This window comes from Ascidia mentula, chromosome 4, assembly GCF_947561715.1.
Source record: "Ascidia mentula chromosome 4, kaAscMent1.1, whole genome shotgun sequence".
NCBI lineage: Eukaryota > Metazoa > Chordata > Ascidiacea > Phlebobranchia > Ascidiidae > Ascidia > Ascidia mentula.
This window is the reverse complement of record NC_138569.1, coordinates 16,794,972-16,822,577: the sequence shown is the minus strand read 5'-3', so window position 1 is coordinate 16,822,577 and position 27,606 is coordinate 16,794,972. Positions and strand designations below refer to the sequence as shown.

Genomic DNA, 27,606 nt, shown 5'->3' with positions numbered 1-27,606 from the left:
AAAAATTATTGTGTTGGCTGTTGGAGAGGATGATAGCTGGCTTCACAGAAATCACTGTCAAGCCCAAAAGGTCAAATTATTTCGAGGTTTGTTCGTTTGTTTTTTTGTGTTGTGCAATTTTTTTCACAGCCCAATCGCAACAACAGCTGTGGTTGTTAATCGGGGCTGGTTCCAGACACATTTGTCCGATCAGACCAATTTTACCAGAAAGACTATAAATGATATCAATTTTTAGGTAAAATACGGGCCCGGCATTTTTTTTTTAATCGGGCACTGCATTTCCTAAAACCGGCCTTACGTATAATAATTGGTTGGCAGTAGTTGTTCTGCCCGTGAACAAAATTAAAGTAGCAGACCTACATGCTTAATATTTCTTCATTTGGTATGGTGTGTGTTGTCAAAATTGCGTACTGCCAAATTGTTCTTTATTTACAAAACCTTGTCCTAAAAGAAGTGTCTACGACAGTATTTGTCAAAAAAGTAATCCTAAGTTTTGTTGTAGAAAACCAAATTTTGCCTTTACTCAAAGAAATCGAAGAAATTCTACTGAAAGATGACACAGCTTTGTATAACTCCCTGTCGCTGGAGTTGGCAAAAATAAATCTTGACAGTGACAAACGAAATCTGGCGAACAAAACTCTGTGCTTTGAACGCAATAGCATAGGATGACATTAGATGAAAGTGTTAATTTTAAAACTTTTTGTGGTTTTATTTCGTTCCTATGTCATTTATAACTATTCTGATCGAAATGATCAATGGATTTTGGTTGCAACCGAGCGCAGTTTAACTTTCGTTTGACAGATTCCGGTCCAAAGAATTGATCATAGTTTTTCGTGGTTTTTCCATTTTCAGATCAAAGCAATTAAAGATTGATAAAATCTATTTGCAATTCTAAGCGGTTTCTTGTTCCTGAAGCTTGACAAATTCCGGTTTAAATTATATCTGACAATTGATGTTTTTAGAAAGGCAGTAAATAAAAATAAAACATGTTGTAAATATATATTTGTTTTGAAATTGTATGGTACTGACACTATAATCACTTGTTTATAATGTGTATGTCAAAAAGGACGTTTTCAATGATTATCCTACTCACTTACTAAATACAGCAAATATTATCTAACAAAATTGTGTTGAGGTCACAAAGAATGTGTTTAAAAGTTATTTTAAAGCTATCAGAAAATACAACATTTTCGTCTTTCACTGATGGGACAAATCGAACAAATACTGCACCGGCTTTGCGATGTTTGTTTGAATCGCTATGAAAATAGAAAAAGAATAAATTGCAAAAAAATGTCTTGCGGGAGTTCTGGTTGTCGTAGTTCTGTTTGTTTTCTCAGTGTTAGAAAAGGTTAACAGGCCAGAAAAGTCGGAAATATTATAATTGCGGCAAAATTTTATCCATGGCATGAATTATAAATAACGTGTATATGCCTGGAATAAACTGGCAACACACCAGCATGGTCAATGGACTTACTCAAATTGTGTTAATTACCCCAGGGGTTATTTTTTGGCGTTTAATATTTTGCAAAAATGAGTATGGATGGAGAGGTGGTCATTCCGGAAGATTTGATGAAGAAAATGCCCCCTTGTGCACAAGATCTTCCAGACAGAAAATACACTTGGCTCTCCAATGAAGAGGTTGCATCAATTCTTGTTAATTTTAACAAACACAAGGAATGGATGACAATGTCCAGAGTTTACAGGTAGACCTATAGTCTAAATATTTTAGTTGTTTTTGTCTTTAAGATGCCATTTTGTTGCAGACCTGAAAATGGACGATTGCTAATGTTCAATCGAAAAAAAGTGCGATATAGACAGGATATGTATATCTGGAAAACGAAAAGAAAGAGCAAATGGCCGAGAGAAGACCATGTAAAGTTAAAGGTAACTGTGGTTCATGTGTTGCATGTTTTTTTTATTAGAAATAGGTGTGTTTCTATTGCTATACATGTCTTTGAATTATTCAGGTCGGAGGAATTCCTTGCATAACAGCACTTTATGTACATTCAGACATTTTACCAACATTTCATCGAAGGTGCTATTGGTTCAGACAGGTATATACAGATTTTGTCTACTTTGTATGGTTGTTTTTAAGCTCAAAACACACTCATTGCATTGTCGCTTTTCAAAAACATTTTTTATTACTTTTTAAACTTTCCTTAGAACCCTGATGTGGTGCTTGTGCATTATCTCAACTATCCATACATGGATGATGGAAACCATGTGATACGTGATTTGTGTCTGAACCATCAATGTCAACAGTGGCAAGATTTGGCAAAAGAAGATGTTAATGAGCAGCTAAGGCCCATGTGTAGGTTTTATCTAATGACCACATTAAATTTATTTTATTTATTTTTGATGTTTTTGCAGTTTCAAAAATGCCCTGGCCAAGAGCTGATGCAGTATCACTGGTGAGCCATAGTTAGAACACAACTCAGTATTTTTTTTCCGAATGGGTTAATTTTGAAAGTAGCATGGACATGTAATATTATTATGTATATTTTTCAGACATTGGATCAAGGCGAGATTATCATTTCCAAACTTGTGGAAAAGCACTTTTTGGAAGCAAGAAACCACTTGGATCCCTTAATAAGCAGGTTAGACTATGTTTTGTTACACTTTAGAAAATAAACTGATGAGATAACTTAAGTTGCAAAACTAAGACTTTTGTTTGCACCATTGTATTTTGTTGCAGGCTTAATCAGGGCTTGCCAAGAAATATAAAACCAAAGGTTCCTTTTACCGATCGAAACATACCTACTTCAAATAAAAACATTCTTGTTAATGGTGGCCATCAGACAGCAGTGGCAACTTACCAGTTAATCGGAAGCCCATGTATTGGAAAGACTATTGATCAACCAATGACAGTAGCTAATGGAGGTTTTAAGGAAAGCAACTCCAACTGCACTGTGCTTTTCCTGGGCAATTCCACCAATGGCACAGTGCATAGGCATGTTACTCTGCAGTCTGTGTCACCAGTCACCAACCAGTGCAATCAAAAACCCGAAGGATGCCTAAATGATCAGAGCGCGATTCAAGTTAATGGAGGTGCAAACCATTCCGTTATTAGCATCAAGGAGCCATCAATTGTCCAGACTAGTTGGACAAATTCATCACCGAAAACATTTGCACCCCCTTCTGTTATATTTACCTCACCACTTTCACACCCCTCTGTTCCAGTATGTTCAACAACAAAAGTTGGGTTCAAGTTAGAGAGCAGTGAGTTTTCTCACCAGACAAACAATGACACTCTTTTTACAAATGGACAGATGGCAAATAGTGGTTCATCTCCACTGTTATCACCACAAATAAAAGATGACAGTGACACTCCAACCACACCAGCGCAATACATGGCAAATGGAAACAAAGGCATGTCTTATTATGCTGGTCATCCTGTACCCGACTCGCCAAGTGTCTATGGTTCGTTCTATTGTGATTTTTCAGTATAAATTACAAAATTAGCCAAATAAACTACAGCGTTTGTCTGTTGTCTTCATAGGAGTGAAAGATGCAATGGTGACTACATGTACAACAGTCCCAGCAATGCCTGAACTTTCACCTTTTTCTGAAGAATCTATCCAACAAACAATTAACAATGGACTAGGGCTTGATGTGTTTGATGTGGAAAGTTTGTTTAATGTCTCCAATTCAACATCGGTGGAATCTTCAGACCAGGTATATGCATGTATTTACACTATATGCTACTTTTATGCCGGGTGTTTAATGAAAATGTCCTAATTTGGTGTGTGAAATTTAAGGCGAACTCATCTACAGAGAGTGCTGTGGGAGACCTATTCCCACAACACTTATGGGAACCTAGTAAGTCCATTTTGATTTGAATTATTCAAAGGGCACAATTTCCACTGAACACCCAACAATCATCTATTTCAGATATCGCAACAAGCACTCTGGGATCCATAACACCAGACTCTGGGCATGAGAGCGTTGTCGCTTCCAGTAATAATCAAAATGTTTTGTTGTCAAATCATGATATTCTCAATGACCTACACATTATCACAGAGTTTTCCCCTGATTGGGCATACACTGAGGTACTCATTTTCTTTTTCTGTATAGGTTAATAGTGAATTTGAACCTTTTGTTATTCTCGGAGGCCATAACCAATAATGAGAAAATAATCCTGTTCAAATACATACAGTCATGTATTGTATATGTACATATTTTGTTGAGGGGGACAGGTGATAATCACCATGTGGCTGCATTCATGCATTCTATGGTGCAATTTTAAAAAGGGTGGCATTTTGTAAATTACTTGACCTATGAAAGCTCTATTTTTCCACATCTTTTACAATGTTATAATTCTTTGCAGGGTGGTGCCAAAATTCTGGTAACTGGAACATGGATCAATAATGGCGAATACCAATGTGTGTTTGGTGACATTGCTGTTCCAGCCACACACTTGCAAATTGGAGTGCTTCGATGTTATTGTCCAGGTCTGTTAATTTATTTCAGTTCATACATACACTACAACCTATGACGCCTATTTTAGTTTTGATATTAATAATTCAAACTTTTTTTGTCATTAAAACAGCTCATGTGCCAGGCCATGTTAACTTGCACATTTCATGTGGTGGACAAGTTGTATCACATTCTGTTCAGTTTGAATATAAACGTGTACCGAGCCAGTATAAGGACATCAATGAAGAATGGTTACAATTGGACGGTGAGTAGTTTCCTTCAACTAGCTTGTAAACCCAACATGTGAGCTGAAGTATTAAATCACAATATGTTATTCTATTTAGTTGCACTATATTTTGTAAATACACTTATTGTCCTGTAAAATGCATCTTTCGTTGCTCCTGTTTGTTGAAAAAACATTGGTGTTCAAGAAAAGACCTCAAGAAATTCCCATGTGTTGTTAAATCGGTGACCTTTAGTTTACCAGGGATTTCCATGCGTATGTGGATTCATGTATAATTAATGAGTGCTTTTTGTAGAAAATGAATTCAAAATGTCTATACTCGAGCGCTTGGAACGAATGGAGGAAAGGTTAAACACCATGGGATCCAAAGGGGGCAACGCTCTGGCGAGTGAAGATGTGCAAATGTCCTCAAGATTGCAGCATGGACTACACCTTGGTATGTTTACTTTGCGAAAGTCAAACCAGACAGCTGTTATACAAAATGCTGACATAACTGACCAGTGAAAAATCAAAAAAAACTTTTTGGTGTTGGTACTCATGTGGCAGTTGATTGGAAAAATGTTTGATTGATGTGTAGGTTTGGAGGGAGGCATACCAGGCCATTCCAACTCACCTTCCTTTGATTTTGAGGATAGACTGGTAAACATCTGCCGCAGAATAAACAATGTGGTCATTTCCACTCAACAATCCCTTCCTGAGGTAAGGTCGATGCGTTCATAATAGCTAAACAAACAAGATCACCTTTTTAATGTACTAGTCATGTTTTTTATGCTGGCATATGGCTTATTCCCAATATGCAAGTTGTGATTTTTATTGATAATTAACCAAACCAACCTTGCCACATTACAACACAAAAAAAAAGACAGGGGACTCTCTACCTTTTTTCTCAACAAATTGGCAATTTCTGTGGAAGGGCCTTAATGTGTGGAAGATAATGAACTAACTAATGCATAACATATTTTAAAGGCAAATTCTTTCGTGAGTAGCACATAACAATTATTGGTAACTGGTTTAAGTGTACGACTTATGGACCGGTGGTTGGGGAACCCTGTTTAAAGACACAAACACACCTGATAAAAGTATTCATTCTATGCTGAAAGTCTTGCAACAGTCATTTTCATTTTAAAGAAGAATTCATTTTTAAAGCTGGTGGTTGTTTACAAATAGGATGCTTTATCCATTGCACAACTTCCGACATTTGTAACATTTTCCGGTAGCTATTAGCTGGTGCATGTCAGCAAATCCGATCTGTTTTACAGAACAATAGGCTCCATGGATTGACGTTGTTACACTATTCCGCTGCACTTGGCTACAACAAACTGCTCAATGCCATGAGGTCCTTAAGGTGGGTAACACAACTTTTGTGGTAAACCCCTTGTTCAAGACACAGCATATCACACTTTTTTTACAGGTTGCAATCGGACAATGCATTTTTACAGTTGGAATGTGACCCACGGAATGTGGATAAGTTTGACTGCACACCACTAGTAAGGAACTGTTTGGTCAACCCGGTTGCACTGTGGGGGTTACACAAAGAGCATTGTGTTGAAATTTCTTGTTTTGCAAGTCTTTGATTAATGCAAAAAATCAAGTGCTACCCACTGTGTACACTCTCTTTGTTTGTCCAACCCAATCTGATTATATTCATGTTGTGAAACACATCGAGTCGTTTCCCTTCGCGGCCTGATCAATACCGGGTATTAAGCCGTCTGCCAATTTGGTCGTTACAGATGTGGGCAAGCGCGTGCGGACAACTTTCCTGTGCCGAATCACTTTGCATGTGGAGTTCGGCGGAACTGCGTAGCCTGGATGTACTGGGAAGATCGCCAGCCTCCGTTGCCCGGCAACGTGGTCACATGACCATCTGCAACCGGCAAGTTGCCTCTGGGATTTAATCCAACGCGATGTTGACATATTTTCTAAACATTGGTCTTTTGCTTAGACTTGAAACGATTGTGGACAACCAAGGTCTTGTTGCGCAAGAGCAGGATGAAGTTGATGACGCGGACACAAGTTCAATAGGTTGGCAGCCACAGTAAACACAGTATTTAACAGTGAAGGCATTTTTTGTTTCAATACCTGCGCAAGTTTATGAACATATAATTCTGGAGTGTATTTTTTATGAATGTTGTCTAAAGGCGATACCACCATATCGGGCACACTCGATACTCTGGATTCCGGAGAGGACTCGATGGAGACTGACGAGAATATGTCGTGTGGTCAACCATCTGTCCCAACATTTATCCTTGGAAGCCAGCAAACGCCTTGTAGCAAGGTGAATTATTGGAAATCCGCCAAAACAAAACTGAAATGTGATTTCCCCAAACAGATCTAGAAACATTTCACTAGAATTGCTCTCATGGTATTGGCCTTAAATTTCACCATGAACAGAATTGCGACAGACTAAAAACGTTCCCTTTTTTGTCTTGCTTGGCGGTGACCGCGGAAGAGCGTCGAGCTGCAGTGTAAATTGTTGTGTCAGTTGCGGTTTATCGCCATTAATCAAAGCAAACCGCAGTGGTGTCCGGGAAGGTTCGATATTTTCCGACCAATAATGTTATTCCTTTCGCAGACCGCGGCGCCTTCGGATCATAATCAATACGACAAAGAAAATATCGACTGGGACGGGGAACGAATGATAATTGAAGGTAGGAGATGCGACTTGTTTGTCCCCTAATAAACGTATTTTTATTACTGATTAGCTCTAGTGTGATAATCTCAGGTGAACGTTGTCAAATTCATTGACTGTGCTAAAATGGGACTCTTGGTGTGCTTTTGCAACTGCGCATTGTCTTATTCTGAAAAATCTGCTGGAACCAACTTACTAGCGATAGATGCCTCTAGGGAGTTTTATTTGACCTTACAATAAAGCCTGTGCGCCGCGTATGTGCATCACCTTTTACGTGCGGTGCAAGCGGTAAATATTATCCTTTTTGTTCCCCCGTATTTGGCAGGAAACAGCGAATGTGTGACGTCACTCGCTGAGCAGATTGTGGAGCACGCGCCGGAATACATCAAAGGCGATAATGTTGGATCATTAGGTGCTGCAGCGGACGAGTCAGGTATTGCCGTTTAGTAAATCGGTGTTTGCAGGCTTGATACTTTGCAGGTTTTGCAGGAACAAAACTATGCACTGACCATGATAAAGAACGTTTGTTTGTGTCCCTCTAAAGTATCTTAACGTCCTGGCTTTCATTTCCAATGTTTCTTAAAGCAGTGCATGCATTAGTCTTTTTTTGTCACCTTGAGTGGGACGAAAACTACGGCTTTAAATCAAAGTACAAAGCAGTCCACTATTTGTGCATTACCGTATTGACGAAAACAAAACTCTCGACGTATCGACTGCAAGCTAAAGGTCATGTGCCCAAATTCACGTTCCACCTCATTTTACCTCCCCGCATTTTTGTCACCAACAGCGGACCGAAGATATTTTATCGATTTTAACCTTTGCCCTTGTTTTGCATCCTGCAGCTCTTACATTGCGGAATTTGCCCCAGTTCGTCAACTCTCACTGCGGAACCAACTACTACCCCGGAAATGCACAGGTGAAATCTTGACAAATGAGCTTAAGCGCCAACGTGGCCGTTTGTGTATCAAAGTGTATCTTCTAATTATAATTTGTAAATGTATGGACTTAATTTTAAATGTTACTAGAACAACTTTGTGTCCACGCTTCTGGTTTTAGAAACATGTTTCGCTTTTTAATAAAGCATCTTCAGTTCTACAAACAAAATATACAGAAAAGATCTAACATTTTTAGCGTATAACTATGTCTTTTCTGTTTATTTTGTTTGTAGAACTGAAGATGCTTTAATAAAAAGCGAAACATGTTTTCTAAAACCAGAAGCGTGAACACAAAGTTGTTCTAGTAACATTTAAAATTGAATTGATGGTTAACTTGTGTCACGTGAAAGAAGTGCTGCTGGTTAGGTAGATTTCATGTAGGAAAACAATTTATTGCGTATGGACTTAACAGGAACAATTAACCTTTTGTGGTTGTTGGTAGAGTCACGTTTCATTTCGTAAAAAAACCTTGACGTCATTCCAGATTGCCCTTAAATGGCCGCAGTTACCTTTAAAGCCTTTACATTGTTTAATCCCAGTTACCCTATAGCTCTGCATTGTTTGGATGTTGCAGTGCACGGAACAGGGAAGCTCGCTTAACTGGAGCGACTTCCTACGTCTGCCTCCACGCGACCTCTCGACTCACAACGTTTATCAGAACTCGTTCGAGTTGCAGCTCGACTCGTTGCGCCTCACTGAGTACGAACAGCGGCAGCTCTTCATGGCTGCCACCACAGTCCTCAATGCTTATCATTGCGAGGTGAGCGAAATGTCAAGTGTGTGTGTTCAGTTCCGGCGGATTTCAATTGTGTAGCTTTCAGTTTACTGAAAGGAAAAATTCCAACGCAGGTTACTCACACAAACTGGCACACATGTTAATAATAAACGGGTTATGGGAAATCTCGCAACGGATTTGCTCAAATTTCTTACAAGAAGTAGACTGGCCCATATTACAGAAAACATTGACATATTTTTGTTTATTTCAGATGTTTCGGCAAAAAAATACTCCATTTATTACACTATTGATAAAAACATGTTTTTCTGCAATATGGCCCAGTCTCTTTGTTCTAAGAAACGTGTTTTATTTCAAGACAACGTTAACAATAATTTATGATTCTTTTGATTGATTCTTAATGCATTCTGTTTTGTGAATTCAAACAACACCGGTGTCGAATTTGTTTCATATATCTTCCCCAAACAATGAGACCAAGTAGCAACCAGCTACACCATGACATAATATTTTGCACAAAGTTTGCGAAAAACAAGTTTGAGATTGTACTGCAGGCTTGTAAATAATTGAAAACAAGTTCAGAAAATTATCAACTAACCAACATACGACACATACTTATTGTTTGCAGGGTCTTGCACTCAACAGCGAAGTGCTTCGTGCGTCACTCCTTATCAAGGGTTGCTACAGAAAATACAAAAAGGTACAGGTTGTGACGTATTCCTCGAGTTAATTAATTCCCGCAATAAACGATTATCTTGCAAACTTTATTTAAGAGGGAAGACCACTAAATTACCTTTGACCGGCTGAGTTGAAACTTGAACGTGTTTACAAACTTTTGTATGTGTTGAGTAAAGGTGCATTGCATAATTGTGTAAAATAATGGTATTATTTCCTGTTTCAAGCATACTGGCTATCCGGCCAAGGTAAATATAATAGATCGCTTTATGTTGTGACATGTCCGTCGCCACCGCACGCAGTACATATATTACCTACACTATTTTGCATAGCTTTGTAGACTTAACCTGCTTAGAAATCGCTGGTTCAATCAAGTCAGTTTAGTGACGTTCAGTCTCTTCCCGTCCTGTCCTAATAAGTGTATTTATGTTCGGCATTAATGTGGTCATTCGTATAAAGGCTTGTAGTAACTGCATTAACATTTTTTACGTTTGAATGAAGTTGATTTGTGCCACTTCGCATAAACATCAGTGGTTTTTTCATCTCGGATCGATCCAAAAACCCTGGGATTCGACAGTGCTGTTGAAATGGTCCAACTTCGGTCCACTAAATTCAAAAATTTCGGCAAATGTTGGTCAAAATGAAAAGTTTAACATTATTTTGCGTAGCTATTCGGCCCAAATTTATTTTGTTGCCCTTTCCATTTTCGGATATCACTGCGTAACAAAATATTTAGACGAAAGCCAATTTGCACAGTTTATGTTTCCACAAAGTATAACATTTGGGGGTCGGCGTATATATATAGGGTCAAGGACCACTGTATATAAGCTATGCGTAGATATTCTTGCAAGTGCAAGGGCATTCGTTTTGTGGATATTATTTTTCATGTTGGAATCGATGTTATTTGAGTATGTTACTCCAGCTTATCATTAACTGACCCCGGCAATTTTCCCTAGTTCGCTGTGAGCAAGAAGATGAACGAAGCTGCAGTGTTAATTCAAAGCAAGTTCAGATCCTACCAAGAGCAGAAGCGTTTCCAGCGAAGCAGACACGCCGCCATTCTCATCCAGTCCTTCTACCGTACCTACAAGCATGCCAGATGCGGAAAATCCTCTTCAGCGAGGTCTTCGAAAACCGTGAAACTAATAGAAGACGCTTTAAGGTGCTTTCAAGTTTGGTGCATTGGCGAGCTTTGAAAGCTCAATAACTTGTAAAACACGACAGATAGGTGCAAAGTGGACGCTTTATTGTTTATTCTTGTGTTTTGTTGAGAGATACCTTCTGTTGTACCCAATAAGCTTCTACTATGCCACTTTCGGTCTTTGTTTGGCTGTTTTAAATTTTCACCCTAATCGTTTTGTGTAATCAGGGGTCATATGACAAAGAAACGTCAACACCAGGCGGCGCGCAAGATCCAGCGTTTCCTTCGTCAGTGTCAATACAGGTAAGTTGCTTGGGCTGAATCGATTCACACTGTTGTCATTTTATGATCTTTTGAAACGAGCACAGAAAATGCTAAGTGTAAAATTTTTTTGTTTAACTTTCTTGATTTCGTTGTAAATGCCCTTTTTTGGTTTAATACTAACCGATGCAATCATGCTGCACTTTTGTTGCCGGGGGTTCACCCATTGTCACGCACGGTTGATCACATCACGCTCTGTTGCATGCAGGCTCAGACAGCAGGACATCACCGCCGACGCAAGAAGTCTTTCTTCGTGCATGAAGGAGTTTTACGCTTGTTAATTTCAACAGTTTATTTTTGTATATTTTGTTTTGCGTAGGCGTCGCGGCGTTTAGGTCAACAGCAAGCACTTTTACCCCGAAAACCACTGTTAGGGACATAAACGTTTAACTGCATGTAGGTATAACTTCAGTTCGAAGAGCTGTATTTTTGATTCGCTGTATAAAGTAGCACGAGTACTCTGCGAACTCCATTCTTCACTGCACTTGCCCGCTCCCAAGTGGCATTTTTTAAGGCATGAGTTTTTTCTAACAGTGGCTTTATGTTGCAGTTCTGTTCCTCACGCATTACGTCACATGCTCATTTCGTTTCCATTTACACGCACCGTGCTGTATTATTTTTGTTAGCGCTTGAAGCTTCACCCAAGACCAACCACATGTAGCTTTTGCTTCACACGCACATAAGCAATGATTAAACATCCAACAAGCCGATCTGAAGCCAGCATTATTCTAACCCCATTGACAATCACTATGCAAAAAGTCATCAGCCAAACCAGGCAAGCTTATGCATGGGTGCAATTTATCACATGGCCAAAAACATACAGTATATTAAACTAGCCTTGTTAGGTTAATTGGCCTTGTGGAGTCCAAGGCAGGCCGTTGCTCTGTTCATTGAGCATTCCTGACTATGGACACCCCCAATGTGTCAAAAAACCTTTGCTCTATTTTACTTTTGCGACTTGCAGGTCGGCCTCGTCCAAGAAGCCATAACGAACAGACGTTGCAGGCCAAGTAGCGACTCTCCTATAGTTTTGCACGTTGTGTATGATTTATACATAGATAATAGGTTATCTTGTGGAGCTTTTATCCGTTGTGTTGAATATAATAAAACGTGCGTATGATCGATTGTCGTATGATGCTGAAATTCAGAATCAAGCACTTAGTAATTCGAAAACTGCGGTCTTTGTTAAATCAGCTCGCTGATTTTGGGTGATACAAATTTGGAAATCATTCACTTAACAGCAGGTTTCACAACTTTTCTCTATACTGTGTAATCAAAATAACCCTTATATTTCTGGTATTTCCAATCGGCTTTGGAATTCGGTACGCTGCTGGAAGCGATTTTGTGACTACATATAGCACAGTACGTTATTAAAGTAGTTTTGAATGATGGGAATCGTACAACATTTTCATTGGAAAAAAAGTCCTGCTTGACTGAAGTGAAGTACAACTGTGTACTCGTTAAAGTACGACAATATTCTTGCAGTTAAACGACTCAAAACGAACAGATACACAATTGAATGTAGACAAGTATTTATTGTTTACATCACGTTAACAGCGCAAACTGTGTGCATCAGAACTACGGCCGAAAATTCAAATTTGCAAAAACGATAACGTGTCAACCAAAAACTTTTACCAGGCGCAGCAGAACCTGAACAATTATAAAACAATTTATTCCGAATCTGAGACTTCGCTACTGGAGGCGGAGGCTGCTTCCGCATTTGCAACCTCTTCCTCATCTTGCTCCATCGCATCGTCGGATGCCATGGCTTCCTCCTGGTCCTCCGCATCTTCGTCGTCCGATTGAGCCACTCCTTCCTGTTCCTCATCGCCATCTTCATCGGATTGGACGTTGCTGTCCGCCTCACTCGCTTCGTTGCTCTCGTTCTCGTCTGAAAACAAAACAAATTGATTTCCACTCCATGTGACAAAGTTTGACAGCCTTTTCAATTGTCGGATGTGAACTTATATAGAGTACAAAAACTTATAGGTTTTGGTTGCAGGGATGGAGTTCCACGCGATATTCAAGCGAGGGCCATGTCGAAAGTCTGTGTAGCGACCAAAACGTGGAAACAATTGTCTTTAGCCAGTAGAGCCCCATTTGAGAAAGTTTATCAATTTTGCGGTTAAGTATTCGTACTAAAAATTTAATGCAATTATTGGAAATTATGAGGAAATCATGAGTGTTTTTTGCTTCTAAGAAACCAGGCTTTACAATTAAAATAATAAACAATTTTGTTTTCGATTCCCAAACATCCAACAACCAACCATTCTCTTCCTGTGACTCCTGCTGTTGTGTTTCTTCGTCATCAGAGGATGCCGGATTTTCGCTACCGGATTGTTGCATTTCCTCTTCTTCTTCTCCTTCTTCCTCCTGATCTCGCTCCTGCGTTTGTTGCTGTTCCTCATCTTCATCCTCGGAGGAGGAAGATTCGAGTCCAACAGCTTGATGGGAAATCTCTTCGCTGTGGCATCAATGTAATATTTGAATCATTTTTTTATTTAACATTCAAATCTGATTTTCCTTTGTTTAAACAAATTGTAATAAATGTATGACGGTGCGTAATACCAACCACTGGGATAAAACTGGCTTCTGCATAAAATATAAACAAAAAATCAACTCAGTCAAATTTAGTTGCAGGACTACAACAAGCAGCGAATTTCGGAAATTTTGCCGCTTTTTTTGGAGAAAAGAACTAAAATTTCATCTTTTGAGGCACGTTTAGCTTCGGTAACTATTAGCTTACGTTTCTTCCTGTTGGGCGACGCCACCTCCGTCAGACGACATCGACGAATCAGACTCGGATATGTAAGCACGTGACTTAATTTTAAGCTTCTGTTTGGCGCTGAGCACCTCCTGCTTTTTGGATGATTTCCTGGAACCTTTCGATGTATCGGGCTCAGAATCACTGGAGTCCTGCGATTAAAAATGCCTGGCTACTTATTGTGTTGCAATATCTTATACATGTATATTCATAATTATAACAGTACGCAGTTTGTGGCACATATAGACACGAGGATTTTTAAACATGCATTTCAAATAAAAAAAAATTAAAAAATTTCAACTAAAAAAATAATCGTATCGTTCAATGGGCGATCATATTTTTCTATATTTGTGCTGTAGAAAGTACATGCAGCTGGACTAGATTACTTTATTGCAACGTTCACTTACGTTCGACAATCTGTCTCCACCGCCTCGTTCCTTCTTGGTCTTCAGTTTTCGTTTTTTCTTTCCCTTCTCGGGGTTCTCGACCTTCTTCCGCTTCACGGCGTCGCTGCTGCTTCCGTCGTTGACAAACTCGTCGAGAACCTTCGATTTGCGCTGCGAAGGCAAATTGCAGACCCTTTATATTTACCACCCCGGGTTTTGGATTCAGGCTTGTTTAAATAGGACCCATGGAGAACAAACACCACTACGATGTCACTTGATTTTTGGTTTGAAAATGATGGGAGTGAGTCTAGTTTTTTTTTTTTTTAAAAAAAACTACACAACGAGTCTAAATAAAATACTGAAAAAGTGAAACGAAGCTTTTTACACATTTCTTTCTCACATTAATTTCTGAATTCTCATACTTTTTTGCTGCTTTTCATTTTCGGGTTTGATCGTGACACCTTTAACTTCCTTTTCTTTGCTTTCCGTTTCTTTGCCTTTTTCTGCAACAATCTCCACCATAGTTCTAACACTAATATCATAACTGTACCTGAAATTTCCTTTTTGGGCCAATAATTAAGGACTTCTATCTTTGCTGTACAAAATGCCTAAACACCAGCCATATCTCCACTTCTCTCTCTACTTTCTGCACTGCATTTGTCCCTCGTATAAACACGCGCTCTGCAATTTTGTCAGCCAACCTTGCCAGAGGATTTCTTCTTTGGCGCTTCGTCTTCTATTTGCTGCTGCTCGGCAAGTTGGATGAGCGCTTTGTTCTTGTCGCGAATCTGAGCACGTTGTTCCATCAGCGCTCTCATCTTTTCCTCTTGTTTGCGGATGCGGTTGCGCTGCGAAACAAACAATCATAGGACGTATAGGGTTGACATGCGAATGTATGTATCAGGGTAATTTAGCAATAAATACAAAATTGCTGTAGAGGAGTATTTTTGTTTTCTACATAAATTGTGCCATCCTGGTAAAAGCAACGTAACCGCAATCGATTTTGTCACAATTTTGCACACTGATTTCATTTCTTGAGAAAATTCAAAATTTGTTAGGGGTAATTTAAACCATACAATTATACCATGGACAGCTCTCTACAACAACAACAACAGTTTTCCTCTCACCTCCTCTTCCAATTGTTTTTCACGGAGCACAGCCTTCTCTCTTTCTTGCTCCTCCTTCATCCTCCTCTCATCCTCATCTTGGCGACGAGCCCGCGACACGTGATACTGAGCTTGGGAGAGCAGATCTCTGCATTTGCTGCAAACACAAGATGGTGTGTGCGTATATATACCACGCTTCCAAGTGTTTCAAGTTTTAAAATGTGTGAATACCAACCTTGCTTCCTTTCCGGCCTGGTTGATATCAAACTTCATCCGGTCGCCATGTTTGCTTAAATAGGTAAAATACCTGCAAGAACATATCATGGTTAGTTGCCATTTAGCAGAGATAGGCAAACCTTTCGAAATCATAAAAAAATGACAGGCGGGTCAATGGTCCCTATGTGAGTTTCAGTGGACAAAGAATGTTTACACTGCAGTTTACAAACTTATTTACATTAGTTAACGTTAAAAAGTTGCATCCGAAAGCAACAAAATTTGGTGTTAATTGAGTGTTCATTGATCAGTGTTCTTAGTCGAAACTTATTTATACCAGAATGAAAGACAAATTAGATTGAGCCCACGGGCCCGAGTTTGTCCATACGCTTCAAGACATAAAACTTAAACACAATCAGTCTGACTGAGTTTTTAATAAGTCGTAACTGATATTTTAACGAATTCTTAGGAGGATAAGACCTCAAAGGTCAAAATGCTTATATACGGGGTATTTGTAAGTTTAAATGTCCGAGTCAAAAGTAGGGAGTAATCACCCACCCTTGCGCAAGTTCAAGTTCGTCTACAGCACCCAGCACTGTTTTGAGATCGCTCTTCTCATCTTGCAAAGCGGATGTCGCAAGATGTTGCAAAACAATTGAAGTGTTGTAGAGGACTGCAGTGTCATGTGGGGCGATGTGGCGAGCCTGTACGGCAGAAATGGTTTGCACAGTTAAGTATTTTTAGATCTTCCTGTAAGCTTTTTAATGGAAAAAATCAAGAATCTATTTTATAATTGGCGTTGGAAATTTTGAAATTAAACGCAAAATTTAAGCAAAGGGATTGGTCATTTGCATCACAATTTGCAGATATACATTGACACTTCATTATTCTTGCGATAATTACAATAAACACAATGAACTGCTAAATAAACACAACCCACAACAAAAGATATCAACCATTCTGGGAGGTCCCTGTTGCTTGATATCTATTCCTAAGCCAGAATATTACTAAATACAAAATCCACTCACCCTGAGCAATGTCTTCTTGCAGTCCTGTAGTTTGCCAGACTTGAAATACGCACGGGCGAGATACAAGAGCAACTCGGGGTCTCGCCTGCTCTTAAACTTGCGAGCGCAGTTCTCGTACATTTGCACAGCGCTGATGAACTGGCGTTGTTCGACGTAGACATGTGCCAGGTTGAGCCACACGTCTGGTACGTCGGCCGTGGCTTCGCGGACCTGCCACGTTGCAGAAAAATTATTATGATATGGCAATTGACAAAAAGTTTATGAGTCATAATAAGAGATCTAACAATTTTAAAGACTGTTTGATTTTACACTTAAGTTATTAAAACTAATCATACCGGAAAATTGCAAAACTTTGAACACAATATAAACAAACCTGGGCGAAAATATCACGCGCCTCTCGTACATATCCCTTGTGTGCAAGCACCGCTCCAATCCCATTAGCGGCATATATATTCTTCGGGTCGTTGCGTAGCACTTGTTTATACATCGCAAGTGCTCTGTCCTGGTGCCGCTTTTCCTATAATAAAATTCAGTCTCATGGTTAAGCAACAAAATAAGTTTAATCTTAACACCTGGGTCAGTAGCAGTACCGTATAGGTAAATTACGCTTTACCAGTTTATACAGTATTTTTATCATAGTTCTCGCCCTTAATATTTTAAAACGGCAGACAGCAAGACTTTTAAAGAACATCATTTCGAAAAGAGTTTTTATCATTTATCCCAGGGAATGTTTCAAAAGTTCCGTTTAAATTCCCAAAAAAACTTTCCCTTTTTGAAATATAAACTCTATTGGACAAAAGGCAATGTCCTTGAATAAAGCAACTTTCCCCGTTAAGAATCTATATTCTAGATGTAGAGAACATTGGTCAGCTTCGATATATTTCTGCGCAAAACGCATATCCTGCTGCTATATTGTTACACAATACTTCACAAGCAGCTTGGTTTACAATGTAGCAACGTAAGTCAGGTATTTGGAGTACATTAAACGCAGTCTCTACCTTTTCCTTGTCCCTGGTCGGATTATGGAGAGTCTGCAGCCACACGTTGCCCAGAGCCAACATGGAGTACGCGTCGTTTTGAGTGGACTCGTGTTTGAGAATTCGCTCGAATTTCTTCTGCCCCGGCCCCCATTCGTGCTTGGCGAGATGCAAGTTGCCTATCAGCGACCACGCGTCGGGATGCTCCTAAATTGAAAAATACACCAATCGGTTAAGTAATGTTGAATACTACTTTGACAACATGTGTTTTTGGTGTTTTAAGCTTGCTTTTAGAACTTTTGTGTTTTTAATACAAAAGTCAGGATTTCCATTTACTGAAATAATTGTATTGATGTTTGTTGATATTTATTTTGGCTGATAACCATACGGATCCGAGAAAAGAAATATATCTCTGGTAAACTATGGACGTTATGTACCTGGTTGATTTGCAAAGCTTCTTTGAACCATTCTGACGCTTCGTATATCTGTCCGCGGTCTCTTGCCATACAGCCAAGCCGCAGGTAACCTGGTGATATGTTACTGTAAATATCTCTGCCATTATAATACCTACCGCAAGAACAAACCGGTTCAAACCGGAATTTAATTCATTGCGAGTGATGCGTTTTTTAATACAAATAAATAGTGCGACTTACAGTCGATGTAGTTGGGGTGTTCGCGCAAAATGTTCTTGTAGAAGTCGACGGCGTCTTCGAACTGATACATTTCCTCGCATAGGCGACCGAGGTTGTACTGCATGGTGACCATGATGGAACGGTAATAGAGAGCGTCGTGCGACGATTCGTCCTCACATCGTTTCAACGCCACCTCATAGTATTTCTAAGCACGATGCGAAATTGTTACAAAGTGCCTTTATATTATAAACCGTAGTTTTACCCGTAGGCAGAATTTTTTTTAGGTATGAACGTATACAAACACCACTGTTTGGAATTATGGTTTGGTTTGAAAAAACTGACAGTTTAAGGAAACTATGATTAAATGCTACTCCATTTTGAAGGCATACAAACAAATTTGAAAACAATCTTTGAAGACATAGATACTCCCAAAAGCTGTTTACAGCACTTGAAAAAAACGCCTCAGATGCTACTCAATATGTCCATCTTTACATCCTTTTTCTCATACCTTAGCTTCGTTAAGATTTCCAAGTCGGAAATGCAGAGCGGCAATATTGTTAAGTATCTCAGGCGGGACGTCCGCCTGAACACGTTCCCGAACAAGAGATGTGGCTGTACCGTAGGCAGCGAGCGCTCCTTGTACACCATCCGATGTAGTACTGCTGCCTGTGGAGGAAGGTTGCCTTTCCAAGAGCTGGGCAAGCTCTATCCACGCCTCCACGTCGTCGGGGTAATGCTCTGTCACCTGCGAAAAAAATTACGTGTTGCTGCAAGACTCGAGGAGACAGTTGCACCAATGCTATTTTTTATTGTGAAAAATATTATTTATTTGAAAATTTTGCTGCATATTGTTATTTTGGTGAAACAAGAACCATTTTTTCTATGTTTTGGTTGATCCGGAGTTGTTTTAGATATTGCACCAAGATAATATCGGCACACCACTGTATTTAATCACAGGCAGAGTTATATATTTTTAGAAATTCATTGGGATGAAGTCACCTTTTTCAGATGTTTCTTTGCCAGTTCCTGCTTATCAGGGTGATCTGACTGTGCATACAATGATCCCAGGATTTTCATTGTCTCATAGTTGTTTGGGTATGCCTTCAACACTTTCTCAAAGCACTCAGCAGCCTAATATGGTATATCAATAAACAACAAACAAATGACACCACAAAGTTCAAAAGACAAAAAACAAACCCTTTCACGATCTTGCTCGTCGCCCTTGTAAATGTACATTTGCCCCAGACCGTAATATGGCAGCACAAAATTTTGCGAGGCAAATTGTGTAGCCTGATAATAGTACTGGAATGCTTGGTCAAAATCACCCTGAAATTAAATGTGTACTCTTAAAACTCATTCCAATAGCTTCTCATTGAAGAATGAGTCAAAAGAACATGCAAACAAATTAGCAAACATTGTGATGCAAACCTGTATGTGAAAGCTTCTAGCCAGTTGGTAGCAACTTTCAGCTTGTATTGCCTCATTCTCTGTATTATGAAAAGCGTGTAGGGCAAGATGTTGCACTTTGTCATAATCCTGCAGGAAAAACATGTTCATTTTCAACAATACAGACCAATACTTTAGGAAAAGGTGGCAAAACTAACCTTCTTGAAAAAGAAATGGTTGGCAAGGTGGTTTAGAACCATTGGGTTGCTTTGGTCAATTTGATACCCAGTGGATAAAAGTCGGATACCATTTCTTATAGAATCGATCTGCATATTAGAAAACATTTCTGTCACACACAAATATTAAAGTCTATCAATGACTACAAATGAGTCTTACATCTTTATTATTCAGGTCCAATAAAGCAATACCAACCAAAGCACCAACATTGGTCGGATTTAGATCCAGCGTCCTTTGAAATGCTTGTCTGGCTTTGTCTAGTTTGTTCAGCTTGTAAAAGCAATGAGCCATTCCCAACCTCACATCAGCTTAAAAGAAAAAATATATTGATGAGATGTCCAGCAATTTACTGTCGTCGATTTTTTTTCTTACCGGGACAGTTTGGGTTGCTACGCAGGGCCTTTTTGTAGAATGCCAGGGCACCTTTATAATCTTTTTTGTTGAAAGATATGCAAGCTTTACCAAGTAGAGAAGGAATGTTGTCAGGGGATTGGTTTAAAACAAAGTTAAACTGAGCATCAGCTTGGTCCATCTTGTCGCCTTCTAATAAGCAGAAACAGGCGCGCCCCAAAAGATGATTCTAAAAAACAAATTTAATTTTGGACTGCACACTTGAGGAGAATTTTGCAAAACACCAAAATTCCACACGCACCAGGTTTGCAAACAGTGTTTGGTATATGTGTGGTTAAAAAAAAATAGTAGCTAACATAAGAGAGGGGAATTAACAACAATCAATTCACAAACTTAAGGCTTCACATTTACCTGATCATACATAATGATTTTATCAGCCATTGTGTAAAGCTGGGTTGCCTGCATGAACAACTCAGTGCGCCTGTCTTTGTTTTTTTCTGATCTTGCTTGTTCAACATAGTATGCAGCAAGGGTGTCTAGGCATGTCATCTGAACAAACAAACACAATACACATTAAAAAAAATTCCCTTCAGCTTGCTTGGTAGAGAAGTTAAATCATGGAGCACCTGATCTTTCTCATGATTTGAGTATTCTAGATTTGCACTTGTCCTGGCAGTTTCAAGGATTTGCACAAAGTCACTCACTTTGCCTTGCTTATAGTATTCCAACTGTAAATACAGAAGCACATATATGCATACATAAATTTGTATCATATAGTAAGATGTATTAGTCCCTTTATCACTTGAATTTGTGAAATGAGCTCCAATGAAAACACATCTTATATATGTTTTTTAATAATAAACAGTAACAAATCAAAGTGCATACAGCCAGAGTAATCCAGATGTTGAGAGTGGTGTTTTCTTGCTTCAGAATCCCTAAGACCTCCTCGCCATCAGGAAGTTGAGCGAGATCAAGCTCAATGACCTGATAACCAGTAAATATAAGTGTCAAGACAATGTATCTGACAATAATGCTTATTCCATACAGTTGATAGTTCTTAAGAAAGGTAGCCTATATTTATTGCAACTTAAATACATGAATAACTACCTCATCAGTGTCACGTAGAGGAATTTCTACAGAGGTCGCCATTGTGAGCTGCTACTGGTCCCACTTAGACAAGGCCTTCTTCTTGTTTGGGTTGTAAATGAACTTGCGCTGGTTATAGAGGTGCAACGTAAGGGTTACAACAGTCATTACACCAAAGAAACTATAACCGAGTTTTTTTCCTCCCGGTAATGCTGACCACCAGTCTCTAATTTCTCCCATTCCAACCTATATTATCCATGTGTCCTATTTAGATAAACATTTTGAATTAAACACGACTGTATAACTACACCAAGAAAGCATTGAGAACAAACGCAAAAACGAACAAAAATACAGAATCCAGAAAAAAAACGGGCTAAAGATTTTGACCAAGCTACGCATGAGCGCTTGCGCATTGTCAAAAAGGAACTGCACATATTTTAATCATAAATTTATTAGAAAAGTATCATTGTGAAAAATCAGTACCAACAATACTTCATAATTAGTATTGCTAAACAGTGCATTTACTTCTCCTTGAGAAAAAAAATACGTTATTGTTTATGGAGCTCGGCTAAGTGTGGTCCGATGCGGCCGGTTGCAACTCATCACTTCCTAGTGCAAATCTGCGATCCAACGGCAGAGCATGATTTTTCTTCAATATATTGTTGTATATATTGTTCATTTATGTTATTATCGTTTATATCGTTGACCTTAATTTTTCCCTTTTAGTAGTGCTTTGTGTGTGATTTCTATGTTATTTAGCGGGGAAAACAAAAGTCTTTCTTGGCTCTGTATTTTGGAAAAATATGCATAAAGTTTGTCAAGTGTACTTTTATTTCCCTTAAACAGACTACCTACATTTTGTGAAATTATCTGTACGACACTCACCTTTTCAAAAATGGTAAGCCTGCAAAACTTTCTGACCTGTTTGACAACTGAAAGATTGTTTTTTTACCTATTTGTTATCAGCAATGCACTTTGTCATTCAGTCTAAGAAACGCGGTTTGAGCTTGGAGGAGAAACGAAAGAGAATGCTTGAGATATTTTTTGAGAAGAAGGAGTTCTTTCATTTGAAAGAGTTGGAGAAAATAGCTCCAAAGGAGAAGGGCATAAGTTTGTAAACCCAAATTTTTTTGTAATAATACAGCTATATTTTGCCTTAAAGTTATGTAAGGCTTTGTAAGCTACTTTACACAACATAGTCTAAATATAAATATTTTTAGTTTCGAAAATAAAAATAGATGTCGTTCAATGAATATAATTTCAGTCAAATGCACTGTGATTTTAAAATAACTGTTAATTTTCACAGCCCCCATGTCAGTCAAGGATGTAGTCCAGTGTCTTGTTGATGATAACATGGTCAACTGTGAAAAAGTTGGATCAAGTAGTTATTATTGGTCTTTTCCAAGCCAGGCTTTTAATGTGCGCCTCAACAAAAGAAAACAACTTGAGGAGCAAATAGCTCAAACCAAGGAAAAACGATTCAAGGCAGAAGAAACAAAAGAAAACTTACTAAAGGATCGCAAGTCAACTGTACATTTTCATCAGTACACTATGTTCCTTGTTCTTTAAAAGTTATTATTTGCAGACTGAAAGAGAGAAGCTCTTGACACAAGTTGCAGAGTTGCAAGAGAAGAGGAATCAATTACAAGCTGAGATTGCCAAATATAATGATTGCAATCCTGATGTTATAGACAGACTGGGTTAGTAAAATGTATTGATACTATTTATTTTCATCGCTTCTATACCTGTGAACCTAGGTATTTTCAAAACAATGTTACAAAGTTAGGCAAAAACATAATTTCCACTTTTTTAATTCTCCCATTCATTGATACTTTTTGTACAGTTGCAGAAACTGTTATGTCAAAGGATGCAGCCAATCGTTGGACAGACAACCTTTTTACATTAAAGTCCTGGTTAAAACGCAAATTTCCAATTCCTGAAGAGCAAATTAACAAACAGTTTGGAATACCAGAGGAGCTGGACTACGTGGAGTGACTGAAGCTGCGTATAAATCTATCAATATGTTCTGTTTCATTATGGCGAAAACAGTGTTTCTGCCATTGCTTTGTTACGTAAATTTTACATGATTGTTTGCAATTAAAGTTTTTCTTTTTGAACAAGTTGTGTGGAAAAGAAAGCTTTTACTACGTTTCCATGACAACTTTTCAGGCGCAGTGCACGGCCTGTAAGCTGAAAAGTGAGGAAGTAAAAAACCCATTGTTGAAAGTTTTGAGTCGGATAGAAAGAGTTTCGGTTAACAAAGCGCTACCTTCGGACCATGGCATACCGCAGTACACCATAATTGAACTACTCATGTTCTTTTTTTGTTGATTTGCTTGCCAGAAGAATATATCTGATTCTATAGTGTGTAGGCCTACACGTATTTGCTCTCACAGCAAGCAATCATTAACTAACTGCAAACTGGATGAGGGTAAAAGCTGCGCTGCAATACCACGAGGACACAAATGTCAATATTGAGGTGTGTTCCAAAGGGGGTAAACACGGGCTTGGTGGAAAGATTTAATTAAAAACGTTTCATAACTCGTAAAAAAATTTGGTTTTTACCTGCAGAGTGAAAAATTCGTCAAGACTGCGTTTGGCAAAAAATCGTATTTAAAATTATCCTCCGCCTTCTTGTGCGAAAATAACATTTTGGACGTATTTTTTACTGAAAACAAAAAGTATTATAGGCTAAGGATAAATTGGAAAACGATTTTTAGCGTTTTTGCAGCCTCGGCGGAAATAGGCCTAATGTGAGCGAAATGTTGTCATCCTGTCTAAAATGAGATAATATTGTTCAATGCGTGCATATGTGCAAAACTGCGAAGTTGCGTTCCGCGACAGAGCTAAAGCACTATGGCTGTTTAAATATTTGATTAATACTTGCAGGGTTTGCAGTTCTACCCAATCTTACTGGTGTAAGTTGGACCGATGGCAAGTTTCATTGCTTTCTAACTCAGTGATTGACTGAAATCTTTTAAGTGATTTCGTTAATTTTTCATAAAGACAACCAACAAAGACGCAGTAAAGTTATTTACGCAGACATGACCGGGGGTAAGTCTTTTTTTTAAATAATTTGTGGCCAAGCAGAAACGCGAAAAAATGTAAAAGGCAGTAAATAAAAAGTAAAGCATAGACCAATTGAATTGCTTTCTTGAAATTAAATGTTTTAAAGTAAATGTAGTTTGTATTATTATTAGTATGTTACCAGTATTCAACTATGCAAAATTTACAGATATGTGGTGAGGGTACAAACCTTACTTCTTTGTTATTCTAACGTTTAAAACACACGTAGGCCTATCACGCCAAACTGATATACTAAATGTGTTAAATGTCTTCTATTAAACTAGAACAAGTAAAGACAGATGATTTTAAGCTACAGAGCTCAACTACGTCCGCAGACGACAAGAAGCAACGGGTTTGGATTATCTTGTTACTGACTGGAATTTCAATAGCGAGAATAGGAAATGTACAGCTTATAATTTGTCACAAACAAAATCTCACAAAGCTTTCAAAATCTCTGTGCTTAGGGTCTTTTTATTTCAATCCACGGCCCAACACTCTTGACCTTGGCTAATAACGTTGGAACTTCTGTTGGGACGGTTTCATGGTTATTCACCGGGCGCTCAGTTGGGGTATTGGCTGGTGGCATTGTCACTGGACTGATTATGCGTCGTCTGAACAATATGTATACGTTTGGTGAGCATATTTTGGACGTCATATCGTACTATAGTCAACGGTTTCACTTTTTGCACATGGCCTCCAAAAAAACACAGTGCATTCACGTTTTAGCGGCGGCATCTTTTATACTGGGAGGTGCTATCACCGCAACACCGTGGATTTCCGATTTGTGGCTGCTTGTTGTGGTGGTAATGGCAGGCGGAATCGTGTTCGGATACCTCGATGCAGGTGAGCAAACTTCAATAAATGTTGCGGTCATCTTATACCTTGGTTAGTGATTGAAGCAACTGGAAATGTATCATTGCCGGATTAAGGCCCTAATGGCCCCAAGCCAAATGATGACAAGTGGCCTGAAGCTGATAATACACTTATATTGCGTCAACCATAAATAAAAATGCAAATATTAAAGAAAAAATTCGTTAAGTTTGTAAAGGAATTAACTTTCGGAAGGGACTTTGTTTGCCATTATAGTTTTCTGAAATTACGTCATGAAGTTTTTTAGGTGGCCTGCATTTATGTATAGCCCTAAAGCACGTATTGTTTCCCGTGTTTTTGTCAATATTTCCTTTTTTTCACAGGCATGCAAGCTCTTATTCTGCAAATCTGGGGAGAAAAAGATTCGAGAGGTTGGATATCGGGATATCATTTTATGATTGCGCTTGGTGCATTTCTTGCTCCATTAATAGGTGGGAGAACTAACCCCTTCAATATATCGGAATGACGTAACCACTACATGTAGTTCTCCAATTTATTTTACGCAGCTCAGCCGTTTCTGCGACAAGATGCAGAAGATGTTTGCCCCTCGGATGAGTTAACAGATTCTTCTGGCGACGGCAACAACAATTTTACTTCAGTATATTCGGTTTGTAACTTGTTATTCATCCAATGACCGGAGTGACAACAGCTTTATTTGTTTATTTGTTGGGGAAGTTTGCCAATGACTTTATTCTTATTCAATTAAAGTTTGGATTGGCAGAGATACACAAATACTTATTAAACAAGTTGATATGTATCCTTGTAGCTAGTTATACAGTGTTCCGCTACTTAGTTCGGTGTTAAACATATCACAAGATATTTTTCAAGATATATTGCTTGTTCGAATAGAATACTGGGTGCAGTCGCATCCAATCACGTCGTATATTGTTTACTTGGAGATCTGGTAATACGGGATAGTTTGTAAATACTTGCCTACATCCTAAACAAAGAACTTTCCAAAGCAATGCAAATATTGTATCATTTTTGTATCACACCAACGGCCTTCTAGTAAATGGTCAATTACATTTGTAACCTCCATAAGTCATCCGCAAAACATTCTTTCGATGTTGCAACTTTTAAATCTTTTTAGTCTACAGCTGCTGAACCAGGTGTAAATCCGATAGTATGGGCGTACCTGATCTGCGGCGGGTTCCTCTTCGTGGTCGGATTCTATTTTCTCGGTCTCGGTCTTGCGAAGACTGAGGAACGGATTCGTAGTGTGAAGGAAGAGGTGATTGAGAGCCGGGGCGAAGATTCGATGAAGACGGTTGCCCTGCTCTTTACATTGGTTTGCGTATATTACTTCTTCTGTGTGGCTGGGGAAACTGCCTACAACAGCTATATATATTCGGTGTCCATTTGCTCGGATCTGCACTTCTCCGTAAGTAAAACATAAAAAATTGAAAATGTGAGTTCTCTGATTTGAGCAGGGGTAAACGAAAGTAAAACCTATACGTAAAATTATTTCTGTTATTTCCAAAAAAAGACAATATGCTTGCAGGGGGCGGTACTGGGAAACGCCCGATTACATAAAATCATCCGTAGACATACATGTACTTTACCATTTCAAAGCAAAATGTGGAGATATGACCTCTTTGGTTTCGCGGGCCCGCATTTTTATCAGCATTTCCATTTCAATCGCATCCACTCGGCAATGACATTTTCATTCTTCATTTTTAAGATTTATGTTGGCTGACATATTATCGATAATTTTTCCCTGTTGCTTAGGTATCGGACGGAACCATCATTAATTCTCTTTTCTGGATCGGCTTCGGTGCGGGCCGTCTCGCCGGGGTCGTCGTTCTCAGGTATTTCAAACCAACTCACGTGATTATCACCGACTTCATCGGCATCACGATTTCCATGATCATCATCTGCATATTCGGAGAGTCCAACGCCGCGGTCACGTGGGCGATCACCTTCTTCTACAGTTTCTTCCAGGCTACGGTCTATCCAGGGGGGGTGTCGTGGACCTCTCAGTACACCAACATGTCTGGCAACTACATATTCATTTTCTCGGCCGGACAAGCGTTAGGCACCATGGTTTTATTGCCAGTTGGCGGCGTCATCTTTGACACCGACCCGTTCTCCGTCATGTACTTGATTTTAGGTTGTTCCGTCCTGAATGCACTCGTGTTTGGTTTGATGATGATTGAGGGACGTCGTATCACGAAGAAGAAGCAGAAAAATGAGACCAGACAGAAAGACGTTCAATCAGTGGTAACGATTACAGCAATTTAAGAAACAAACTTCCATCCAAAAATATGTAAATTACAATGACATGAGGCCAAAGTTACCTACTGCTGTCTATACAATAACTCAACATTTGAACCAAAAACTGTTGCGAAGAAAAATTATGTGGAAAATTGATTTTTAGCCGACTTGGTAATTTGGGCTATGCAAGCAGTTTCTA

General features: G+C 38.9%; 4 protein-coding genes across 7 annotated transcripts; 3 read left to right on the top strand and 1 right to left on the bottom strand.

The window, feature by feature from the left end:
• Window positions 1-1,501: 1,501 nt before the first annotated feature.
• Window positions 1,502-12,216, top strand: LOC145899349 (calmodulin-binding transcription activator 2-like). Of its 2 annotated transcripts, none has more exons than XM_082988094.1 (27): window positions 1,502-1,703; window positions 1,764-1,884; window positions 1,968-2,054; window positions 2,164-2,311; window positions 2,371-2,411; window positions 2,509-2,597; window positions 2,696-3,420; window positions 3,500-3,675; window positions 3,759-3,819; window positions 3,892-4,049; window positions 4,328-4,451; window positions 4,550-4,681; window positions 4,956-5,096; window positions 5,238-5,359; window positions 5,920-6,005; window positions 6,072-6,147; window positions 6,391-6,533; window positions 6,603-6,682; window positions 6,799-6,935; window positions 7,233-7,308; window positions 7,615-7,722; window positions 8,132-8,205; window positions 8,799-8,984; window positions 9,583-9,654; window positions 10,586-10,791; window positions 10,999-11,073; window positions 12,056-12,216. In XM_082988094.1, the coding sequence occupies exons 1-27, from the start codon at window positions 1,531-1,533 to the stop codon at window positions 12,078-12,080; spliced, it is 3,642 nt and encodes a 1,213-aa protein (XP_082844220.1). In that variant the 5' UTR covers window positions 1,502-1,530; the 3' UTR covers window positions 12,081-12,216. The 2 variants fall into 2 exon arrangements, with proteins under 2 accessions (XP_082844220.1, XP_082844219.1); XM_082988093.1 differs by having other exon boundaries at window positions 11,300-12,216.
• A 402-nt stretch (window positions 12,217-12,618) lies between these two features.
• LOC145899350 (RNA polymerase-associated protein CTR9 homolog) lies at window positions 12,619-21,517 on the bottom strand. Its single transcript, XM_082988095.1, has 24 exons — window positions 21,279-21,517; window positions 21,057-21,155; window positions 20,798-20,899; window positions 20,583-20,720; window positions 20,193-20,400; window positions 19,980-20,128; window positions 19,802-19,909; window positions 19,626-19,733; window positions 19,395-19,523; window positions 19,197-19,328; window positions 18,706-18,942; window positions 18,219-18,402; window positions 18,003-18,091; window positions 17,587-17,772; window positions 16,962-17,105; window positions 16,589-16,798; window positions 16,119-16,264; window positions 15,583-15,654; window positions 15,369-15,504; window positions 14,943-15,089; window positions 14,263-14,412; window positions 13,838-14,007; window positions 13,359-13,555; window positions 12,619-12,982 (listed from the first exon to the last, which is right to left on the bottom strand). Exons 1-24 carry the CDS (start codon window positions 21,318-21,320, stop codon window positions 12,762-12,764), a joined length of 3,504 nt encoding a protein of 1,167 aa, XP_082844221.1. The 5' UTR covers window positions 21,321-21,517; the 3' UTR covers window positions 12,619-12,761.
• Window positions 21,518-22,059: 542 nt separating this feature from the next.
• Window positions 22,060-23,252, top strand: LOC145899383 (meiotic nuclear division protein 1 homolog). 3 transcript variants are annotated; one of them, XM_082988135.1, is made up of 5 exons: window positions 22,060-22,155; window positions 22,244-22,367; window positions 22,564-22,787; window positions 22,843-22,957; window positions 23,101-23,252. In XM_082988135.1, the coding sequence occupies exons 1-5, from the start codon at window positions 22,153-22,155 to the stop codon at window positions 23,250-23,252; spliced, it is 618 nt and encodes a 205-aa protein (XP_082844261.1). In that variant the 5' UTR covers window positions 22,060-22,152. The 3 variants fall into 3 exon arrangements, with proteins under 3 accessions (XP_082844261.1, XP_082844260.1, XP_082844262.1); XM_082988134.1 differs by having other exon boundaries at window positions 22,064-22,155; window positions 22,224-22,367; XM_082988136.1 differs by having other exon boundaries at window positions 22,101-22,155; window positions 22,250-22,367.
• Window positions 23,253-24,301: 1,049 nt separating this feature from the next.
• Window positions 24,302-27,434, top strand: LOC145898191 (sodium-dependent glucose transporter 1A-like). The gene is made up of 8 exons (XM_082986621.1): window positions 24,302-24,311; window positions 24,608-24,726; window positions 24,788-24,956; window positions 25,050-25,166; window positions 25,517-25,624; window positions 25,700-25,800; window positions 26,284-26,574; window positions 26,922-27,434. Exons 1-8 carry the CDS (start codon window positions 24,302-24,304, stop codon window positions 27,432-27,434), a joined length of 1,428 nt encoding a protein of 475 aa, XP_082842747.1.
• The last annotated feature ends 172 nt before the right edge of the window (window positions 27,435-27,606 follow it).

What these genes read in the sequence shown, in the direction of transcription:
- LOC145899349 (XM_082988093.1), top strand. Translation starts at nt 1,531, where the DNA reads ATGAGTATGGATGGAGAGGTGGTCATTCCGGAAGATTTGATGAAGAAA. An exon ending in ACAACACTTATGGGAACCTA is followed by an intron (nt 3,820 to 3,891) that starts GTAAGTCCATTT and finishes CATCTATTTCAG; the next exon opens with ATATCGCAACAAGCACTCTG. An exon ending in CTTCGTCAGTGTCAATACAG is followed by an intron (nt 11,074 to 11,299) that starts GTAAGTTGCTTG and finishes TGTTGCATGCAG; the next exon opens with GCTCAGACAGCAGGACATCA.
- LOC145899383 (XM_082988134.1), top strand. Translation starts at nt 22,226, where the DNA reads ATGCACTTTGTCATTCAGTCTAAGAAACGCGGTTTGAGCTTGGAGGAG. An exon ending in TCCAAAGGAGAAGGGCATAA is followed by an intron (nt 22,368 to 22,563) that starts GTTTGTAAACCC and finishes TAATTTTCACAG; the next exon opens with CCCCCATGTCAGTCAAGGAT. An exon ending in TGATGTTATAGACAGACTGG is followed by an intron (nt 22,958 to 23,100) that starts GTTAGTAAAATG and finishes CTTTTTGTACAG; the next exon opens with TTGCAGAAACTGTTATGTCA.
- LOC145899350 (XM_082988095.1), bottom strand. Translation starts at nt 21,320, where the DNA reads ATGGCGACCTCTGTAGAAATTCCTCTACGTGACACTGATGAG. An exon ending in TAGCAACCCAAACTGTCCCG is followed by an intron (nt 20,129 to 20,192) that starts GTAAGAAAAAAA and finishes TTTTCTTTTAAG; the next exon opens with CTGATGTGAGGTTGGGAATG. An exon ending in TGGACCTGAATAATAAAGAT is followed by an intron (nt 19,910 to 19,979) that starts GTAAGACTCATT and finishes TCTAATATGCAG; the next exon opens with ATCGATTCTATAAGAAATGG.
- LOC145898191 (XM_082986621.1), top strand. An exon ending in CAATAGCGAGAATAGGAAAT is followed by an intron (nt 24,727 to 24,787) that starts GTACAGCTTATA and finishes CTCTGTGCTTAG; the next exon opens with GGTCTTTTTATTTCAATCCA. An exon ending in GAACAATATGTATACGTTTG is followed by an intron (nt 24,957 to 25,049) that starts GTGAGCATATTT and finishes TTCACGTTTTAG; the next exon opens with CGGCGGCATCTTTTATACTG.